General features: G+C 38.9%; 2 protein-coding genes across 2 annotated transcripts in view; both read left to right on the forward strand.

The window, feature by feature from the left end:
• Positions 1 to 11,946, forward strand: part of LOC130244248 (stAR-related lipid transfer protein 9-like) — a 79,163-nt gene extending 67,217 nt beyond the window's left edge. Inside the window, exons 22-29 of the mRNA XM_056476587.1 lie at positions 117 to 7,005; positions 8,638 to 8,838; positions 8,914 to 9,099; positions 10,037 to 10,176; positions 11,154 to 11,250; positions 11,335 to 11,503; positions 11,587 to 11,651; positions 11,725 to 11,946. Of these exons, the coding sequence (XP_056332562.1) occupies positions 117 to 5,553 (5,437 nt within the window). The 3' untranslated portion in view covers positions 5,554 to 7,005; positions 8,638 to 8,838; positions 8,914 to 9,099; ... (3 more) ...; positions 11,587 to 11,651; positions 11,725 to 11,946. The remainder of the gene's footprint in view (positions 1 to 116; positions 7,006 to 8,637; positions 8,839 to 8,913; positions 9,100 to 10,036; positions 10,177 to 11,153; positions 11,251 to 11,334; positions 11,504 to 11,586; positions 11,652 to 11,724) is intronic.
• A 2,523-nt stretch (positions 11,947 to 14,469) lies between these two features.
• On the forward strand, positions 14,470 to 16,296 carry LOC130244250 (stAR-related lipid transfer protein 9-like). The gene is made up of 3 exons (XM_056476592.1): positions 14,470 to 14,536; positions 14,615 to 14,773; positions 15,657 to 16,296. The coding sequence occupies exons 2-3, from the start codon at positions 14,621 to 14,623 to the stop codon at positions 15,756 to 15,758; spliced, it is 255 nt and encodes an 84-aa protein (XP_056332567.1). The 5' UTR covers positions 14,470 to 14,536; positions 14,615 to 14,620; the 3' UTR covers positions 15,759 to 16,296.
• Positions 16,297 to 17,420: the final 1,124 nt, after the last annotated feature.

Below are 17,420 nucleotides of genomic sequence, written 5' to 3' on the forward strand. Positions count from 1 at the left end.
TTGCAAAAAAGGTGCTTTACTTTGGAAGATTTTATCGTGAGATTATCACAATCACTGCACTAAGAACAGCATTTTTACTTTTAAAAATATATCTTATTCTTTTTTTATCCAAACAGCCAGTTCCTTAAAAGGAACAGATCTTCTGACTTTACATACACTAAATGGGAATCTGATGAATATCTCCAAGATCAAAAGATACGAAGGCGTTCAAACACGATGCCCTCTAGATATGACCAAGGATCCTCAAACTGGGCCAGTTTTTCAGACAACCTCAAAAGTCCTTTAAAGGATTCAAGTTCAGCTAAAGCAAAAACTGCTTCCTCAAGGTTGCTAGTCAAGAAAAGCACTAGTGATCAAGATGAACATTGTCTGGATTCAAATACCAAAGCAGTGAGAAAAGTGTTACCTATAATAAAACAGAAAAGTTCGGTGAAGGGAACAAAAAGTCTATCTCAAAATGGAAATAAAAGTTTAGAGACCTTCCGAAAGGTTTTTTCCAACTCTCTTGGCTCTGGGATCAGAACTGCATTAGCAAAAGTTTTCCGCAAACCACCATCAGGCTCACGGGGACATAAAGGTGTGAAATCTATGAACAAAGCAATAAGGAAGTTTAACGAGAAATCAGTCAAAAACAAGACTGAGAAAGACTTGGAGAAAAAACATGAACAGTCCCACATCAAATCAGCAATGTCATATGAAAGTTTGGGGCACGATGGCGCACTAAAATATCAACAACAGAGGCACTGGCATAGTGCAGAAGCATTGACTAGTACTAAGCAGTGGGTAGAAGTACAAAATAAATCAGCCCGGGGGGTGGAACAGGGTGATGTGGACGACAGATCTTCAGATTGTGATAGTATTTTTTCATTGGATTCTCTTTCATCAGCTTACGCTAGAACTCTGGCTGAGCAGCTTCAGCAGGAGGAATGTGATTCCAGTGAAGCTGAGAGTGAAGACAATCAAATGTCCCAAGATTCTCTTGTTATGGAGAACAGTCAGAAGCAAATGACTGCCAGACCTGTGCTAAGGTTCAATAAGATTCCAAGTCATCTTACTGTATCTGCCTCATGTGGCTCTCCATCAATCAGAAATAAATTGGACACAAAAATATCCAAAGATGTTCCTGCAGAGGTTTTCTGGAGCTTAAATGGTAGTCAGAAGTTGAAAATTGAGAACGGCCAAGGCATAGCTAGAGGGGCTTCAAGCATATCTTTTCTAGCATCTGAATCTAGGCCTTGCAGCGGTGCAAGTAACAGAGAGACAGAGAATCCACTTGCTCTTACTGATGCTTGGTCATCCACCGATGCAGCTGACAGTCCCCGAATCATCAAGGCGTCAGGACACTTCAAACAGGATCCACCAACACTGATAGAGAGCAGCAGTCTGGATCTGATCGACAACACAAATGTCTCAGAAAGCCAGAGCTCACCTCGCTCTGACACCAGTCAGGATGACAATGCAACACTTGAACCAAACGACACGTCATTTGAAAACACCCTGTTGCTTGATAACCATGAGAGTGAACCTACATTTATCCCAGGAATCCAGGATTTCACTGCTAAGAAAGATCCTTGTACAGTTTATACAGTCTGTGATTCTACAGATGCCAGTCTACTTGGGGTAGCATGCACAAGTAAGCCAACTGCTGAACCACTAAAAACCAATGTGACTGAAGCACTGTTGATTGATTATTCTTCCAAAGATGGGGACATCTCAACAGGTTCCAGTATTTCAAAGAGCTTCTTAATCAACTCTACAAGGGAAGATTCAGATATTAGAGAGGACAATCCATCACTATCCCATGATTACCCAACTGTTTGTCAGGTTCCACCATACAATAATACAGGAAATTCAGAAATTCAGATCTCTGAAACCACAAAGGCTCTAAATGAATTGCACAGCATTGCTAGCAATGGCCAAACCAATGGACAATGTGATGAAGAAAAGGATCTTTCCTACACAACACAGAGCCCTAAAATGGATTGCGAAAGATATACCAAAGATTATGCATTGACTATCAAACAATCAGAGAAGCATGATGAAAAAGATAGTAGTTTTGGCAGAGATGTTGAATGCTTTATTGTGCAGCCGGTCAATGAAACATGCGAAACGAAAGGCTTTGTGGGATATTTAGATGCTGAATCATCACTTCTAAATTCGGATCAGGAACAGTCTGCTTGTTCATCCATCAACAGTGAATCTGTAACCAACATATCTCTTCTGGAAAATTTGCTCACTAAGATGCAAAACTCTGATCAAGACAAGGAAATGAAAAGTGCCTCATCAGCCAGTGACGCTTACAGGGCTTTAATCAGCAAAGATCACATCAGTATTTTTAGAAATGACTGCACTGCATGCGATAATGGGTTGACACAAAGAAATTGTACTAGCCTAAAATCCTTTTGCAGTCCTGAGATTAAAAACTTTACTGAAAACAGTAAAGAGCATAGAAAAGATGCTGTTCAGATTACAGACAGAAAAACATTGAATAACAGATATTTTCAAATGAGTGACACAGCAATTAATGATAAGATATCAGAAGTGGTGAAAGAACACTTTAATTTGTCTCTGAGAGAAGACTGTGGTGAAGATTACAAGTTGGACAGAAAGAAGAAAATCTCTTCTTTGACTAAACTGGATGAATCCAAGATGAACCACCATGAATATGATTACAGAAGTATGCAGGATGGACATTGTGAAAGTAGTTGTTCCCAGCCTTTGGCAATTTCTACAGACAACACTATTGTGCTGAATGGCAATGCAGAATCTAGGAATTTATTGAAGGATCAGGCATTCTTGAAATCCAGGGGCACAGAAGAGCCTACTGTTAGAAAGACAGAGGAGAAAGTAGAACGATGTGGATATATTAATGATGATGTGGAGTCAGTACTACATTGCACTATAGAGGCACAGGGCACATTTGAATCAATGCTGCCATGTGTTAAAGAAACTGTTATTGGACTGAATACATCAAAGGAGAACATTATTGTCTGCACTGAACTTAGAAAAGACTATACTGTTGCTGCAAACCCTATTGAAATTGAATGTTGCACCAGAACAGAGGTTATGGAGAATGGCAGTCCCACAGTATTAAAACCAGCAGTTTGCAAGCATGCACAAGCAACTCAGACTATTCAAATTACAAATGAGATGGATAAAGAACTTAAAGTGAATCAGTACGCACAGATAAAAAATGAAACAAAACTAAATCAGACCTGGCCAACCTCAATAGAAATGCAAAATTTTTATGAGAATCCATTAATGCATGGACCTTCAGGGCTTTTAAATGAAATTAGATGTTCAGCAAGTGAAAGATTTCTTATGAAGATCTCAACTCCAGTAGAGTCCAGTAAATGTGACAATCTTCAAGCATCGTTACCCACCAAAACAACAGTGAAACAGACAGTCTCTTTAGTGACCGATAGAGTTTTGGTTGATACGTGGCAGAAAAGCATGAAGGACAGCATTTCAACATTACTTAACTTAGAGGTACAAAATAAAAAGCCAAGTTCACATAACTCTTCTACATCAAGTATGGAACATTGGAACTCAACTGAGGATGACAGTCACCCTGTTCCTGAAGCCCGACCTTTAAGCAAGTTAGCCTTCTATGAATTTGGTCCAAGAAACCATGGAAAACCTTGCGATGAACCTTGTGCTGAACATTCATTAAAAAATGACACCAACATGACCAGTAGTTGTGGAAATAAAGACAAAGAAAGAGCTGCAGAGCCCATACATATGAAAAAAGATGCTGGCAATTCAGATTTAGGTCAGGCATCACAAAAACCACAAATTCACAATGAGCTTATTGGGAAAACTGAAAGAGGAAAAACTGATAAGGATCTACAATCGGAGAGGCAGTCCATCTACACAAGTAATAATTTGAAAACCACAATGAAATCCCAGTGTAGTGATGGTCACATCAAAGCAAGTCAAACTTGCGATAACCAACAAATAAAAAATCAAGAGCCATGCCTGCCTAAAAATTACCAGTCGACTTCTAAATCTCTGACCAATACTTCATCACATGTTGAAGTATATCACAATGCAAAACACACTCCTAACAGTCAAAATGCAAAAAAATGTTATGATAATCAATGCCAACCAACAGACACAGTCAGAAGAGACCACTGCACAGTAGCAGATGCTACAAAACATTTTGTTAGCAATGGCAATGTTGATAAAAATAAAGGAGGGAAAAGGCGCTACAGGAGGGCCCACTTTATGGCACCTCCAAGTTCATCCACTGATTCTACATCTGAATTATCCTTGGATGAGTGTACCACAACTAAAAGTCATGCATCTCGTAAAAAATCTTCATCAAAGGTAAACCTGCTTCCTAATAGTCAAAATGCTTATAGCAGACACAAAAATCCTGTACTTGATGAGCAAAGTAAATCTTCACCTTTACCAGATTTTTCCAGGGCATTAGACACACAAAAGAGATGCACCAAGAAATCAAACACTGGTGTGTCACCCTCTGTGGCTGGAGCTCCCATAAACAGGGAGGCTGGAATTAAGACAGCTGCATGTCAACAAAAGAATGGTTCAACTGTTGAAATCCAACCAACCAGGATATATGAAACAAAGCATAATAAGAATGTTACTTTAGGGAAGAATGCTTCTTCTGAAGATATTTTAGTTGATTGTGAGGGTGTACATGGACATCTAGTTGATGCTTTCTCAGACAGAAGAGATTCTGCAATGCATTTTGCCTCGAGTGATATTAATCCATATATTCACACAAGAACTACTATAAGCACAAACCCAGCAGTTCACAAAAAGCAGGCATTTGGAAGTGTAGCCAATATATCCTGCCATCACTCTCCACCCAGTAGTTCCAACAAAAGTATGACCAGGTGCTGTAGTGTAGACAATGGGCTAAATATTCAGGACTGCCCTTTCAGTTCCCATTTGAGCACATATGTAAATAATAAAGGGCTCTCCAGTACACTGAGCAGTAATGGATATTCTAGAGATCAAATTTCTTCTGAACCTCTGCTGAAGGCCACTTCTTTATCTTCTAGTGGTTTAAATAAGCAGACTCCAAATGATTTAAAATGTGACTCTTGCGATGGTGCTTCCGAGGAGTTTTGCAACAGTTCAGGTCAAGTTGATGAAATAGTACTGGTCTACTCTTCTGAATATGAATCTCAGGAACAACCAAATCCAAGCACTTGTGATCAAGGCACACAGACCATTGAAGCCAATAAAGACCTTAAAATCAAGAGTCGTCATAGAAGAAGCAGCACTCAGACACCAGTGTCCAAACCAGGCAACAGTGCCCAAACCACATGGGCAAGTCTACAGAACATGTCTGAACATCTTTCCGACCTTATTCACAACACCTCTGATCTTCTAGGGAACATACAATTTATGCGGACAGGGGAAAAGCCTTCAAAACATGACCTTCCTAAACCCTGTTTTCAGGTTTCGACTGCACATTCTGGCAGTAACTACAAGAGGGACTGTTGTACACAACTTCATTGGACATTGGTGTCCAGACAGAGATTGCTTCAGCTTCAAAGAATGCTACAGCTCATGAAGTAAATGTTATTGTTAAAGTGATTGGCTCAGATATTTGTAGTGTATCCCAGCTAGACGGTGAAGCCAAGATCTTAAAGAACAATTATGAAAGTGAACAGGCCTACGAAAGGATTAAAAGCATGCCTGATTTACGTCCCAGAGGCTCAAAGGTAACTGACGATCAAAATGGTCTGATTCCTTCACAAAGGGTTATTTCATTAGACACTGTTGTGCCAAATCAGGACTCCCCAACTTTGGAAGCATTTGAAGGTAGTAAAGAAGACCATTCCTATAAGAGGTCTTTACCCTGCTACCTTGAAGCAAAACACTCAAATTTGAAGCTAGAGGAGAATCAGACTTGTACCAGAAATGTAGACCTAAAGAATGGCTTTAGTAGACAAGTTATGCTTATGGATCGTGCATGCTCCCCTATCCTTACTCTGAAGGCTTCAAGATACACTCAGCAGAAACTCTTAAAAACAAACCTTAAGACAACCAAAGGACAAAAAGAATGCTCCAATTTATACAGCATGCCATTAAAATGTCATAAATTATCCAACTATGAACAAATGGCTCTAGATCAGCAGAATGTTGGTAGAAATGCCAAAACAATATCTAAATCGCTATCATCCATGAATTTTGAAAGCCTGAGCAACCTTGCTTGTCCAAACTTGGATAGATCTGAGGACTACTCAAATGGCGTCTGTCCCCGCATGCACAATGAGAGAAACAAATACTATCATGAAGTTGAGGACAGGTTAACAAACAAACAAAAAAACTAATTGTTCACCAATTCATCTCCAAAGAACATTCAATTCCACTTCAAGGGGTGCCATTGGTGTCCAACTTGCATCATGCTCAGTAAAGTCAGGCAATCTAAACGGAAACCTCAGACAGACCTAATTTGTCAACTGTAAATGGTCAGTTGAGTCTCACATCATCTGAATATTTAACCAAGAGTTGGGATACTGCGCAACATCAAGAAGATGATGCAATGTCTCTGGTGCCAAGTGAGTGCAATACAGATGTTCTAGTCAGTATCAGTCCTCTGGCAGGGATTAGCATGCTCGTAGAACAACAATGGATCCCTGATGATCTGCCAATGCACAACAAGTTTACTAACTGGTCTGGCATCAATCAGCCACAATCAATGCTTGGTAAAGTAAAAACACCAACTGAACAGCTCAACCCCAGCTACCGACAGCCAGTTGTTTCACAAAGTCCTAGTTTATTATACAGACAAGAGTCATCAGAGAAAACAGACAGGAGAACAAAGAAATTGAGAAGCTGAGGAAAGAACGTGAGCAGGTTTTAGCGTCTTTGCATGTGGATCAGAGTCCTCATCAGCTTACTGTTGAACTCAAAGAGGCCAGGCTGCACTATGGCCAAGGGGAAACAGACACTCTACTGAAAATGCTCAAGTCTGGTTCTAAAGATTTATCTTCAGCCTGTAACAAAAGAGGAGCTCCTAAGCAGGTATGTACATATCTCTAATATATATTATTTTAAGCTTTACAAAGTTCTGCATGCTTAAAGCTTTGTTTCCTTTAGATTTCTTACAATCATTGGGAACTAATATTCTGGGTGCTTTCTCTCTCAGGTCTCTCTCTCTGCAACTTTTGCTATACCTACAGTTAGGTCCATAAATATTGGGACATTAACACTATTCTAACATTTTTGGCTCTAAAGATGCACTTTAACTACAACCAAAGCAGGTGAACGGTGTGCCAGTTTGCATATGTGCCTCCCACAAAACATTGGTGAGCCTCAAAAACAGGAAGGTCAGATTAGAGTTCTAAAAAAGCCTTTACAGTGCTGGAACACCTTATGGACAGATGAGATCAAGATCAACTTGTACCAGAGTGATAAAAGAGAAGAGTATGGAGAATGAAAGGAACTGCTCATGATCCTAAGCAGTGAAGCATGGTGGTAGTAGTGACATGGCAAGGGCATATATGACTGTCAATGGAACTGGTTCTCTGGTATTTATTGATGATGTGACTGCTGACAAAGCAGGAATTCTAAAGTGCTGACAAAAGGATGAATTCTGAAGTGTTTCAGGGAAAATTTTCAGCTCATATTAAGCCAAATGCTTAGGAACTCATTGGACGGGCGTCACAGTGCAGATGGAGAATGACCCAAAGCATATTGAAAAAGCAACCAAAGAGTTTTTGAAGGGAAAGAAGTGGAATGTTATGCAATGGCCAAGTCAATCACCTGCCCTGAATCTGATCGAGCATGCACTCCACATGCTGAAGGAAAACCTGAAGGGAACACACCCCAAGAACAAGCAGGAACTGAAGACGAAAGGCCTGGCAGAGCATCACCAGGGATGAAACCCAGCGTCTGGTGATGTCTATGCATTCCAGACTTCAGTTGACTGCAAAGGATTAGCAACCAAGTATTAAACAGTGAAAGTTTAATTTATGATTATTATTCTGTCCAGTTACTTTGGGTCCCTTAACAAGTGGGAGGCACATAAGCAAACTGTTCTAATTCCTACACCATTCACCTGATTTGGATGTAAATACCCTCAAATTAAAGCTGACAGTTAAAGCACATCTTGTTTGTTTCATTTCAAACCAATTGTGTTGGTGTATAGAGCCAAAAATGTTAGAATTGTGTCGATGTTCCAATTATTTATGAAACTAACTATTTAAGTACCTTTCCTATGCTATGTTTTGGAATATTCAATTGCATCACACAGTTGTGTGTTACAGAAGTAATTCATTAATAAAGATCAATTAATACACAGAATAGAAACTGTAAATTAAAAGATCAAAACCAAAGTATGTTAAAGCTATAGTCATGTGGGAAAGTTCTAGAGCTGCACAATTAATCATAAAAAGATTGTGATCTCGATTCAGACACTTTAGATTAGATATTTAGATTATATATGAGCTTTAAAAGTTATTGATTCATTATTTATTATTCATTAATTCAGAATCATGCAGCTTTAGCAAGAATTCTTCTTTCTCTTCTACAGTATTTTTTCCCACTTCAACTTTACCTTGTACATTCGATCAAAAATACTTTGCAAACACAATTCAGTTAGGGCTTATGGATAAGTTTCATAGCTTGTTATAAACAAAATTCTTTTGTCATTAGGCACAGAAGGAGTATTGAAAGTTTAAGAAAAGAGAGAGAATCCCGTCTCCAGATGTGCCGTCGGGCTCGCAGCCTCAGTCCCAGTAAACATCGTATCCCTGCAAATAATGAAAAGGAGCAATCTCGAAGAATTTCAGACCTTCCCAGCAGACGCAGGGAATATCTGCAACAGCTCCGACAAGAGATTGTTGAAACCAGCAGGTGATTGTGAAACAGAAGTTAAGATTTCTGGTAATATTCTGTTATCCTATATTCTTACCAAGTGTTCTCCCTCAGAGTTCCTGATCTGCCAAGACGGGAGGGTCAGTGTCCATCTGACATTGAGCTCCTATTGCGTGACTACAGCCGAGCCCGTGAGGAAGCAAGAGCGGAGATTGCACGCGCTCGAGACCGACTCCGTGAAAGGACTGAAACAGGAGAAAAGACGACTGCAGCAGCAAAACTCTCTCACAGGCCATGAAGGTCAGTCACACTTTCTTGAGTGTGGGATTCTTTGATTCCTAGGAATTAAAACTGGCGGCACGGTGGCTCAGTGGTTAGCACTGTCACCTCACAGCAAGAAGGTCACTGGTTCGAGTCCCGGCTGGGCAAGTTGGCATTTCTGTGTGGAGTTTGCATGTTCTTCCTGTGTTCATGTGGGTTTCCACCTAGTGCTCCGATTTCCCCCACAGTCCAAAGACATGTGCTATAAGTGAATTGAATAAACTAAATTGGCCTGAGTGTGTGTGTGAATCAGTGTGTATGGGTGTTTCATAGTACTGGATTGCGGGTGAAAGGGCATCCGCTGCGTAAAACATATGCTGGAATAGTTGGCTGTTTCATTCCACTGTGGTGACCTCTGAAATAGAGACTAAGGCACAATCCCAATTCAATTTTTTTCTGACAGGATACTCGAGGTCATTGAGTGACCAGAATACTGTGGGACTACTATACAGCAGTTATTATTATTGATTATAGAGAGCGAAAATTTCGCAGGTTTTTATTTTAGTGGTGTTTTTTTAAAAGCATAACGGTTAATGCTTGTTTTGTTGTAAAAATTCTTAGTAATGACAAAAAAATACTAATTTGTGGATCTCCTGACTCCCGGGTTCAGCAATACTGCCGTTGTGGCTGGTGTATTCTGGGAAATGTTCTTACCCCTTGGTTTAAGTGTGGTCCTGAAAAATCTTCTTTTGAAGGGTTATCTACCCCTTCCCCTTAGCCCTACGCCTTCAAGATAAGAGACTTGGGATACCCCTACCCCTTCACGTGAATGCGCAAAACGAGGAGTAAGGGGAAGGGCTAAGGGGTGGAGAGTTGGTATTGGGCCTTGGCCGAAGGAAAATTAATGAATGAAGTAAAACTGGTTTGGCTTGTTTTGAAATGGTGTTAATTTTTCCTTTCTCACTTTGTGATGTAGGATGACCTGCGTTTTCGAACACGCATTAGTAACAGTACATTGTGTACTGCTCAAACCTGAGTCTTTCCTCTGGGCCCACTTCAGGGTACAACAGCAGCAATGCTATCATACTGAAGGATATTACCTCACCATTAATACAGGTAAGGAGCACTCTAAAAAAATATGCTTCAATAGCCCTTTTCACACAGTGATACCAGTAAATAACTGGAAATTTCCAGAACTACTTTACCAGTTAATTCAAGAGCTATTCACACAGGCAAGGACGTTCCGGATTTTTTCCAGAAGAAACGACCGTTCACCCATTCATTCCAAAATATCAGTAAACTCTGACATCGTTAACCAGAAATGACCTCTAAAGAAGTGGTCGGGCTTTTGTTGATAATTTCACTTTTATTTAAGCTTTAGCATTCATGCAGCTGCTTGTTCAAGAGACATCCAAAGGCAGAAGAAGCACCAACCGCAGCTAAATGTTACACATTTAACTACAATACAAATACTGTGGATGGATAAGTATGTGAACAAGTTCGATGAAAACATATAGAGGGACATTTTCGCATGTTGAGATGTACATAATATGTGTGTGTGCTGGCGCTCACCAGAGCACACCTTTACGTTCACACTCATCAAGCAACTGAAGCAGAGCTTGAAGGTAAACAAACAGCGGTTTATCATAAGCGTTTTATCAATAATGTTTTACACAGTTGGCATTAATAATGAACATAGAAACGTTACCTGACAAACATCTAGCAGCTAATGTTACTGGAAAGGCTTTTTATTTTCATAAACAACATGGATGTGAATGCGTCTGAATGTTCTGATTGGCTGAAGTAGACGTCTCACGTCAGCGAATTCTAATTGAGAACGTGCTCTTTCCGGCAATTTTCCTTCTGCGTTCACACATTCTGGCAAATTATCGATAATGTTACAATTTCTTTTTCCAGAAAATTGCCAGAATAAATTTACAGGTATTTTTCAAAAAGGACCTGTTCACACATAATCCTTTCTGGAAAATTGCTGGTCATTTTCTGGAAAGGTCTGAATGTATGAAGGGGGCTAATGTCATTTTTTTTCATTCAAAATGCTATTTTCCAAAGTATTCATTCTCTTTTCCCCTTAGGTGAATGAAGTCTCAGAATTCAAAATAAGGACTCGACCCTCCTATGATTCCACCATTGCAGACTTCAAAAGCCAACGTAAATGGCTGTCAGTCCAAGGTGAGCAATAATTGGATAACATTTGGAAACCTTAGTATTATGCTTTGAATTCACCTAATTAATCAGATTACGTATTCCTACTAGATGTCAGCCTGGAGACTTCTGTCATTGGATATGAGCCTGAGTCATCCCTCCACCCCATCATCTCCTCCCTGTGCTCGACAGCGCACTCTTTTCTTTCGGCTCTCCTTCATCTATATCGACTTCATATCAGGATATTGCAGACTGCACACTTGCCAGTGCTATTTCAGAAGTATGCCATTGTTCATCAAGTTCAAAATATGCAAGAAACATCGGAATGTGAAATACTTCATTGGTATGCTTGTCTGTTTTTAGGTATATTTGGCCTCTGGAGGTGATGTGAGGAATCTTCTGGCTGGGAAGGCTGCAGCTGGCTGGAGGTACACTAATGCATATTGTTTTTGCATAAATCTTTTACATGTTTTCCCATCCTCATATTTCCTTTCTTACTAGGCACCAAGGTGTGGAAAGAGGGATTCAGGTGTTTCACAAAGCTACTTCAAGAACCTCAGCTCATGGGTTTCTTGGAGCGTAGAGCTGGAGAGACCTTTGGCTAGTCTGTGGTCCATAGGTTCGAGATCACTCAAAGACTCACCTTTACAACGAGTCTGTTAAATCTGCCTGGACACGACCACTGGATGAAAGCACACAACTAGGTAAAACCCAAAATTTCTGTTATCATAAAGGATTTCTGTTGTCTACTGGTAAAATTGGAAGGTCAATAGCTATGTTTTTTATCACCACCAATTCTTATGTTTATTTTGAAATATCGCATAAAAATGCTTCATGGAAATGCCAAGATTATGTATGTATGTTTAAAATAAGAAAACATGCACCATAAATTATGGCAAAAAACTGGGGCAAGATGGAATGGCATTAATAGACAAACCAGTGGGCTGACAAGAGTTTTGGTCATTCAAAAATCCCTCTGCCAAATTTCAGCAAAATTATTTAGTTTTATTACCTCCAGAATAATTTACACAATATTCCAGTTTTGCGCATAATTCCAATGTGCATCTTACGTGGATACATAGCTACTGATGTCTAGTTTGACATTAAATCTTTACAGAATAAATGGTCTTTGTGATGAATCTTAGGGTGTGTTTACATAATGACAAAGTCACTTGAGACGTACTGTGCAATCCGGAAAGTGTTCATAGCGCTTTCACTTTTCCACAATTTTTTATGTTTACAGCCTTATTCCAAAATGGATTGAATTAACTTTATATCCTCAACATCTACCACACAATACCCCATATTGACAATGTGAAAAAAGATTTTTTAAATTGTTGCAAATGTATTCAAAATAAAAAAACCTAAGAAATCAAATATACATACGTATTCACAGCCTTTGCGTGAAGCTCTAAATTGTGCTCAGGTACATTCTGTTTCCACTGATCATTCTTCAGATGTTTCAGCAGCTTAATTGGAGTTCACCTGTGGTCAATTCAGTTGATTGGACATGATTTGAAGAGGCATACACCTGTCTATATAAGGTCCCAGGGTTGACAGTGCATGTCAAAGCACAAACCAAGCATGAAGACAAAGGAATTGTCTGTAGACCTCGGAGACAGGATTGTCTCGAGGCATAAGGCTAGGGAAGGTTACAGAAAAATATCTGCTGCTCTGAAAGTTCTAATGAGCACAGTGGCCTCCATCAGCCGTAAGTGGAAGATGTTTGGAACCACCAGGACTTTTCCTAGAGCTGGCCAGCCGTCTAAGCTGAGTGATTGGGGAGAAGGGCCTTAGCCAGGGAGGTGATCAATAACCCGATGGTCACTCTGTCTGAACCTTACAGAAGGACAACCGACTGTGCAGCAATCCACCAATCAGGTCTGTATGGTAGAGTGGAATTTGAGTGGAATTTTCAAAAGGCATCTGAAGGACTCTCAGACCATAAGAAACTAAATTCTCTGGTCTGATGAGACTAAAATTGAACTCTTTGGAGTGAATGCCAGGCATTACGTTTGGAGAAACCAGGCACCGCTCATCACCAGGCTAATACCTAATCCCTACAGTGAAGCATGGTGGTGGCAGCATCATGCTGTGGGGATGTTTTTCAGCAGCAGGAACTGGAAGACTAGTCAGGATAGAGGTAAAGATGAATGCAGCAATGTACAGAGACATCCCGAATGAAAACCTGCTTCAGAGTGCTCCTGACCTCAGACTGGGGCGACGGTTCATCGACCAGCAGGACAATGACCCAAAGCACACCAGCAAAATATCAACTGAGTCACATCACAACAACTCAGTCAATGTCCTTGAGTGAGCCCAAACCTAAATCCTATTGAACATCTCGAGAGAGATCTGAAATGGCTGAACACCGTAGCTTCCCTTTCAACCTGATAGAGCTTGAGAGGTACTGCAAAGAGGAATGGGCAAAAATTCCCAAAGACAGGTGAGCCAAGTTTGTGGCATGAAATTCAAAAAGACTGTAATTGCTGCCAAAGGTGCAACAACAAATTATTGAGCAAAGGCTGTGAATACTTATGTACATGTGATTTTTCAGCTTTTTTATTTTTATGAATTTGCAACAGTTTCAAAAAATCTTTTTTTCACATTCTCATTATAGGGTACTATGTGTAGAATTTTGAGGAAATAAATGAATTTAATTTATTTTGGAATGAGGCTGTAACATAAAAAATGTGGAAAAGTGAAGTGCTATGAATACTTTCCGGATGCACTGTAAATCAAGGCAAGGCAAATTTATTTATATAGCACATTTAATACATAATGTGAGTTCAAGTTGCTTTACAGAAACAAAAATAAAAGAAACAAATAATAGAAGTATAAGGGAATACAAAGAATACAACAAAGAATAAAATTGATTAAAAACAGATTATAATGTGTTAAAGGGTTTTTAAAGGAATGGAAAAAAAAACAGGAAGACATAAAAGTCTTTCTGTAGGATCTGTAGGATGCAACACAGTGCTCATTCAGTAAAGGCACAACTAAACAGATGTGTTTACACTTTTGATTTGAATGTGCTTAATGTTGGAGCACATTTGATGATTTCGGGAAGCTGATTCCAGCAGCGGGGGGCGTAATTGCTGAAGATACTGTACCTAATAAGATATTAAGATAATTATTTTAAAATGCAAATGATTTTACTGAAAATAGCAGGTTTGAATTTTCTTATTGGTAGGATTGGCCATCTTATCCACTAACTTTCTTTCCAATCAGTCTATCTGTTTGACAAACGTGTCAAACTGCCAGCTTAAAACAGCCACGGGACTTCTGCTGCCTCAGTACAGAATCTAAACAGGTATTCTACCTACTTTATTCTGAGATTGGCTTTATGCAAAACTGCACATTCGTTGTAATCCATCCTGTTTTATTCCAGGATGATATGCGGGTGCTGGCCATGCAGTCTGTGTTTGAGGAAACTCTGCCACGTCCCAGTGCTGATACTATTCGTGGTGAGATGTTACCCAGTGCATGGATTCTTCAACCCAGCCACCTTAATGGTCGAGAGGCTGTGACTGTCATCTACTTGTTACAAGTAAGCATGTTTGTGCGTGTATCCTTATTGTGTATCATTTGGTTAAACTAGCATTTGCATTATGCTTGCTTAAATAGGTTAAAAGAAACAGCGACCATGGCACGTCAAGTAGCTCCAATTTTGTTTTTTTCACATAAATCCAATTTGCAATGAAAAACTAATTTTGTATAATGGGCGATTGAAAATTAATGGCTAGTGCATTGGTTGTGATAAACACTCACTGGCCACTTTATTAGGTACACCTTACTAGTACTGGGTTGGACCCACTTTTGCCTTCAAAACGGCCTTAATCCTTCATGACATAGATTCAACAAGGTACTGGAAATATTTCTCAGAGATGTTTTTCTGCATACCTCGGTTGTAATGAGTGGTTATTTGAGTTACTGTTGCCTTTCTGTCAGCTCAAACCGGTCTGGCCATTCTCCTCTGGCATCAAGGCATTTGCACCCACACAACTGCTCACTGGATATTTTCTTTTTTTCGGACCATTCTCTATTAGCCCTGGGAATGCATGAAAATTCCAGTAGATCAGCAGTTTCTGAAATACTCAGACCAGCCCGTCTAGCACCAACAACAATGCCACGTTCAAAATCACTTAGATTCTCCATTCTGATGCTCAGTTTGAACTGCAGCAGATCGTCTTGACCATGTCTACATGCCTAAATGCACTGAGTTGCTGTCTTGTGATTGGCTTATAAGACATTTGCTTTAACGAGCAGATGGACGGGTGTACCTAATAAAGTGGTCAGTGAGTGTACTGTAAGTAAACTAAACTATATCTGTTGCCATTATTTTTGGAATTACTTATTTTAGAGAGTATGCTTTTAGTTGGATAACCTTGTAAATACATTGTTCTAATTGTTCTTTGTGTCTCCCCCTATAGGTGGATTTGGGAAGTCCGTCCTTAGCCCCTAGATTGCTGAATGCAGTGTCTAGAAAGCAAGCAGCTGTAATTGCAGACCTTGATTCTTTCTTCTCTTTATGACAAATCAGGTTACACATGTAGCAACAAGCACTTACATTAAAACCACGAAGGGTTTTTGCTAAGATTTGCACTTCTTTACTTGACTCTTTTTCACATAGCACTGATGGTATGATAATATTGTGTAACAAATCCTTATGCCACTTAAATCCGTCTTAATTTTATTAGGTAGCTATTTGGTTTGCCACCCTGTGCCAAAGTATCGAAAATTGTAAAAAAAAAAAATGCAAAGTAAACACCCAAAGCTATTTAGTTTTCATTTATGTATCTCATTATTATTTGATATAGACTACACTATGCATAGCTTTGCTTGTTGTAAGCAAAAAAATCCACTGTATTTCAGTATTGCTTTAATGCATAGCATTGACTTAAGCTACTTTTAGAAATAATTATTATATAAAACTTGAACTTGACATCAGCTGTAGACTTTTTATTTTATTTTTTACATTTTTTTTAATTGTGAAATATGCAGTACAGTGCCTTCCATACGTGTCTTTTATCTGTTGTTGAATGTTTGTTGGCAGAAGAATCGTCCAGCCGTTTTCTTATGATATTGACTGTCATAAAACTGCTATTGACTGCAATGCTATTGTTGACATTGCTACTCTCAGTATTGTAATATTTTTAATAGGTATGCAAACATGTTCTTTTAAGTTTGTCTGTTTAATGATATGCAAAAAAAGTTAATCATTTTGACATGTTGTTATGCTATATACAGTGGCTTCATCTATATAGTTAAGTGGTTTTCAGCTCCTGCATGAACTGAACCATGTGTGTGTGTGTGTGTGTGTGTGTGTGTGTGTGTGTGTGTGTGTGTGTGTCAGATAAGACAGACCTACAAAATATGCATAGTGATGGGTCTCCATCGAGCCACAGATTAACATCTGCATTAGGATTAAAGCTGTTTCATTTAGACATTATAATCAAAAGGGCCTTTGCTAAAGCACTGTTGGATGTTAGACCAGTTTTTGTATTTGTGACAGCTGATCTGAATACTTTTGTTGCCACTGAAAGAGTTATACTGTGTACAGTAAATGAAGGATATTTCTTTTCTTTTGTATCACATTTTGTTTTGATATACTGTAAACGTGTACTATGCTAACTGTATGCTAAATAATTTATCATTTGATATTTTGTTTTAAATGTTTCTTCTATTTTTATGTTTTGTATGCTTCCAAAATGGTAATGCCTTTTAATTTATGAACCAGATCATATTTTTATTAAATACATTTGGCATTTTTTGTATTTTTCATACTCATTTCTGTCTTTATTTTAGTATGTATAGGTGTATAAATAAGGGAAGTTTGTCAGTGTGTGTGGGTCATAATGACTATAAAGTGCCTTTGAGACATCACAATTTTTTAAAAAAGTTTGATATTTTTTATTTAAGCACATAGTTGTTGTATTAATTAGACCTTAGGCTGTAAGAAATTGATGTTGATCAAGCTCCTGCACTTTTTACAAGTAATCTGCAAGCAGAAAAACAGTAAACAAACCCTCAAAATTGTCAACCCTGTCATGGACAAATTCAAAGTAGTAAAAGTATATTTACAATGTGGTGTGATTATAAAATGTGTATTTTCAGAAAGGTAATGTGTCCCTTTACCAACCCAACTTTTTAGATTATGGAAAAAATCTATTTATATTAATATCATTTATTTCCCT

Source organism: Danio aesculapii, chromosome 17 (genome assembly GCF_903798145.1).
Source record: "Danio aesculapii chromosome 17, fDanAes4.1, whole genome shotgun sequence".
NCBI lineage: Eukaryota > Metazoa > Chordata > Actinopteri > Cypriniformes > Danionidae > Danio > Danio aesculapii.

What these genes read in the sequence shown, in the direction of transcription:
- LOC130244250 (XM_056476592.1), top strand. Translation starts at nt 14,621, where the DNA reads ATGCGGGTGCTGGCCATGCAGTCTGTGTTTGAGGAAACTCTGCCACGT. An exon ending in CTGTCATCTACTTGTTACAA is followed by an intron (nt 14,774 to 15,656) that starts GTAAGCATGTTT and finishes CTCCCCCTATAG; the next exon opens with GTGGATTTGGGAAGTCCGTC.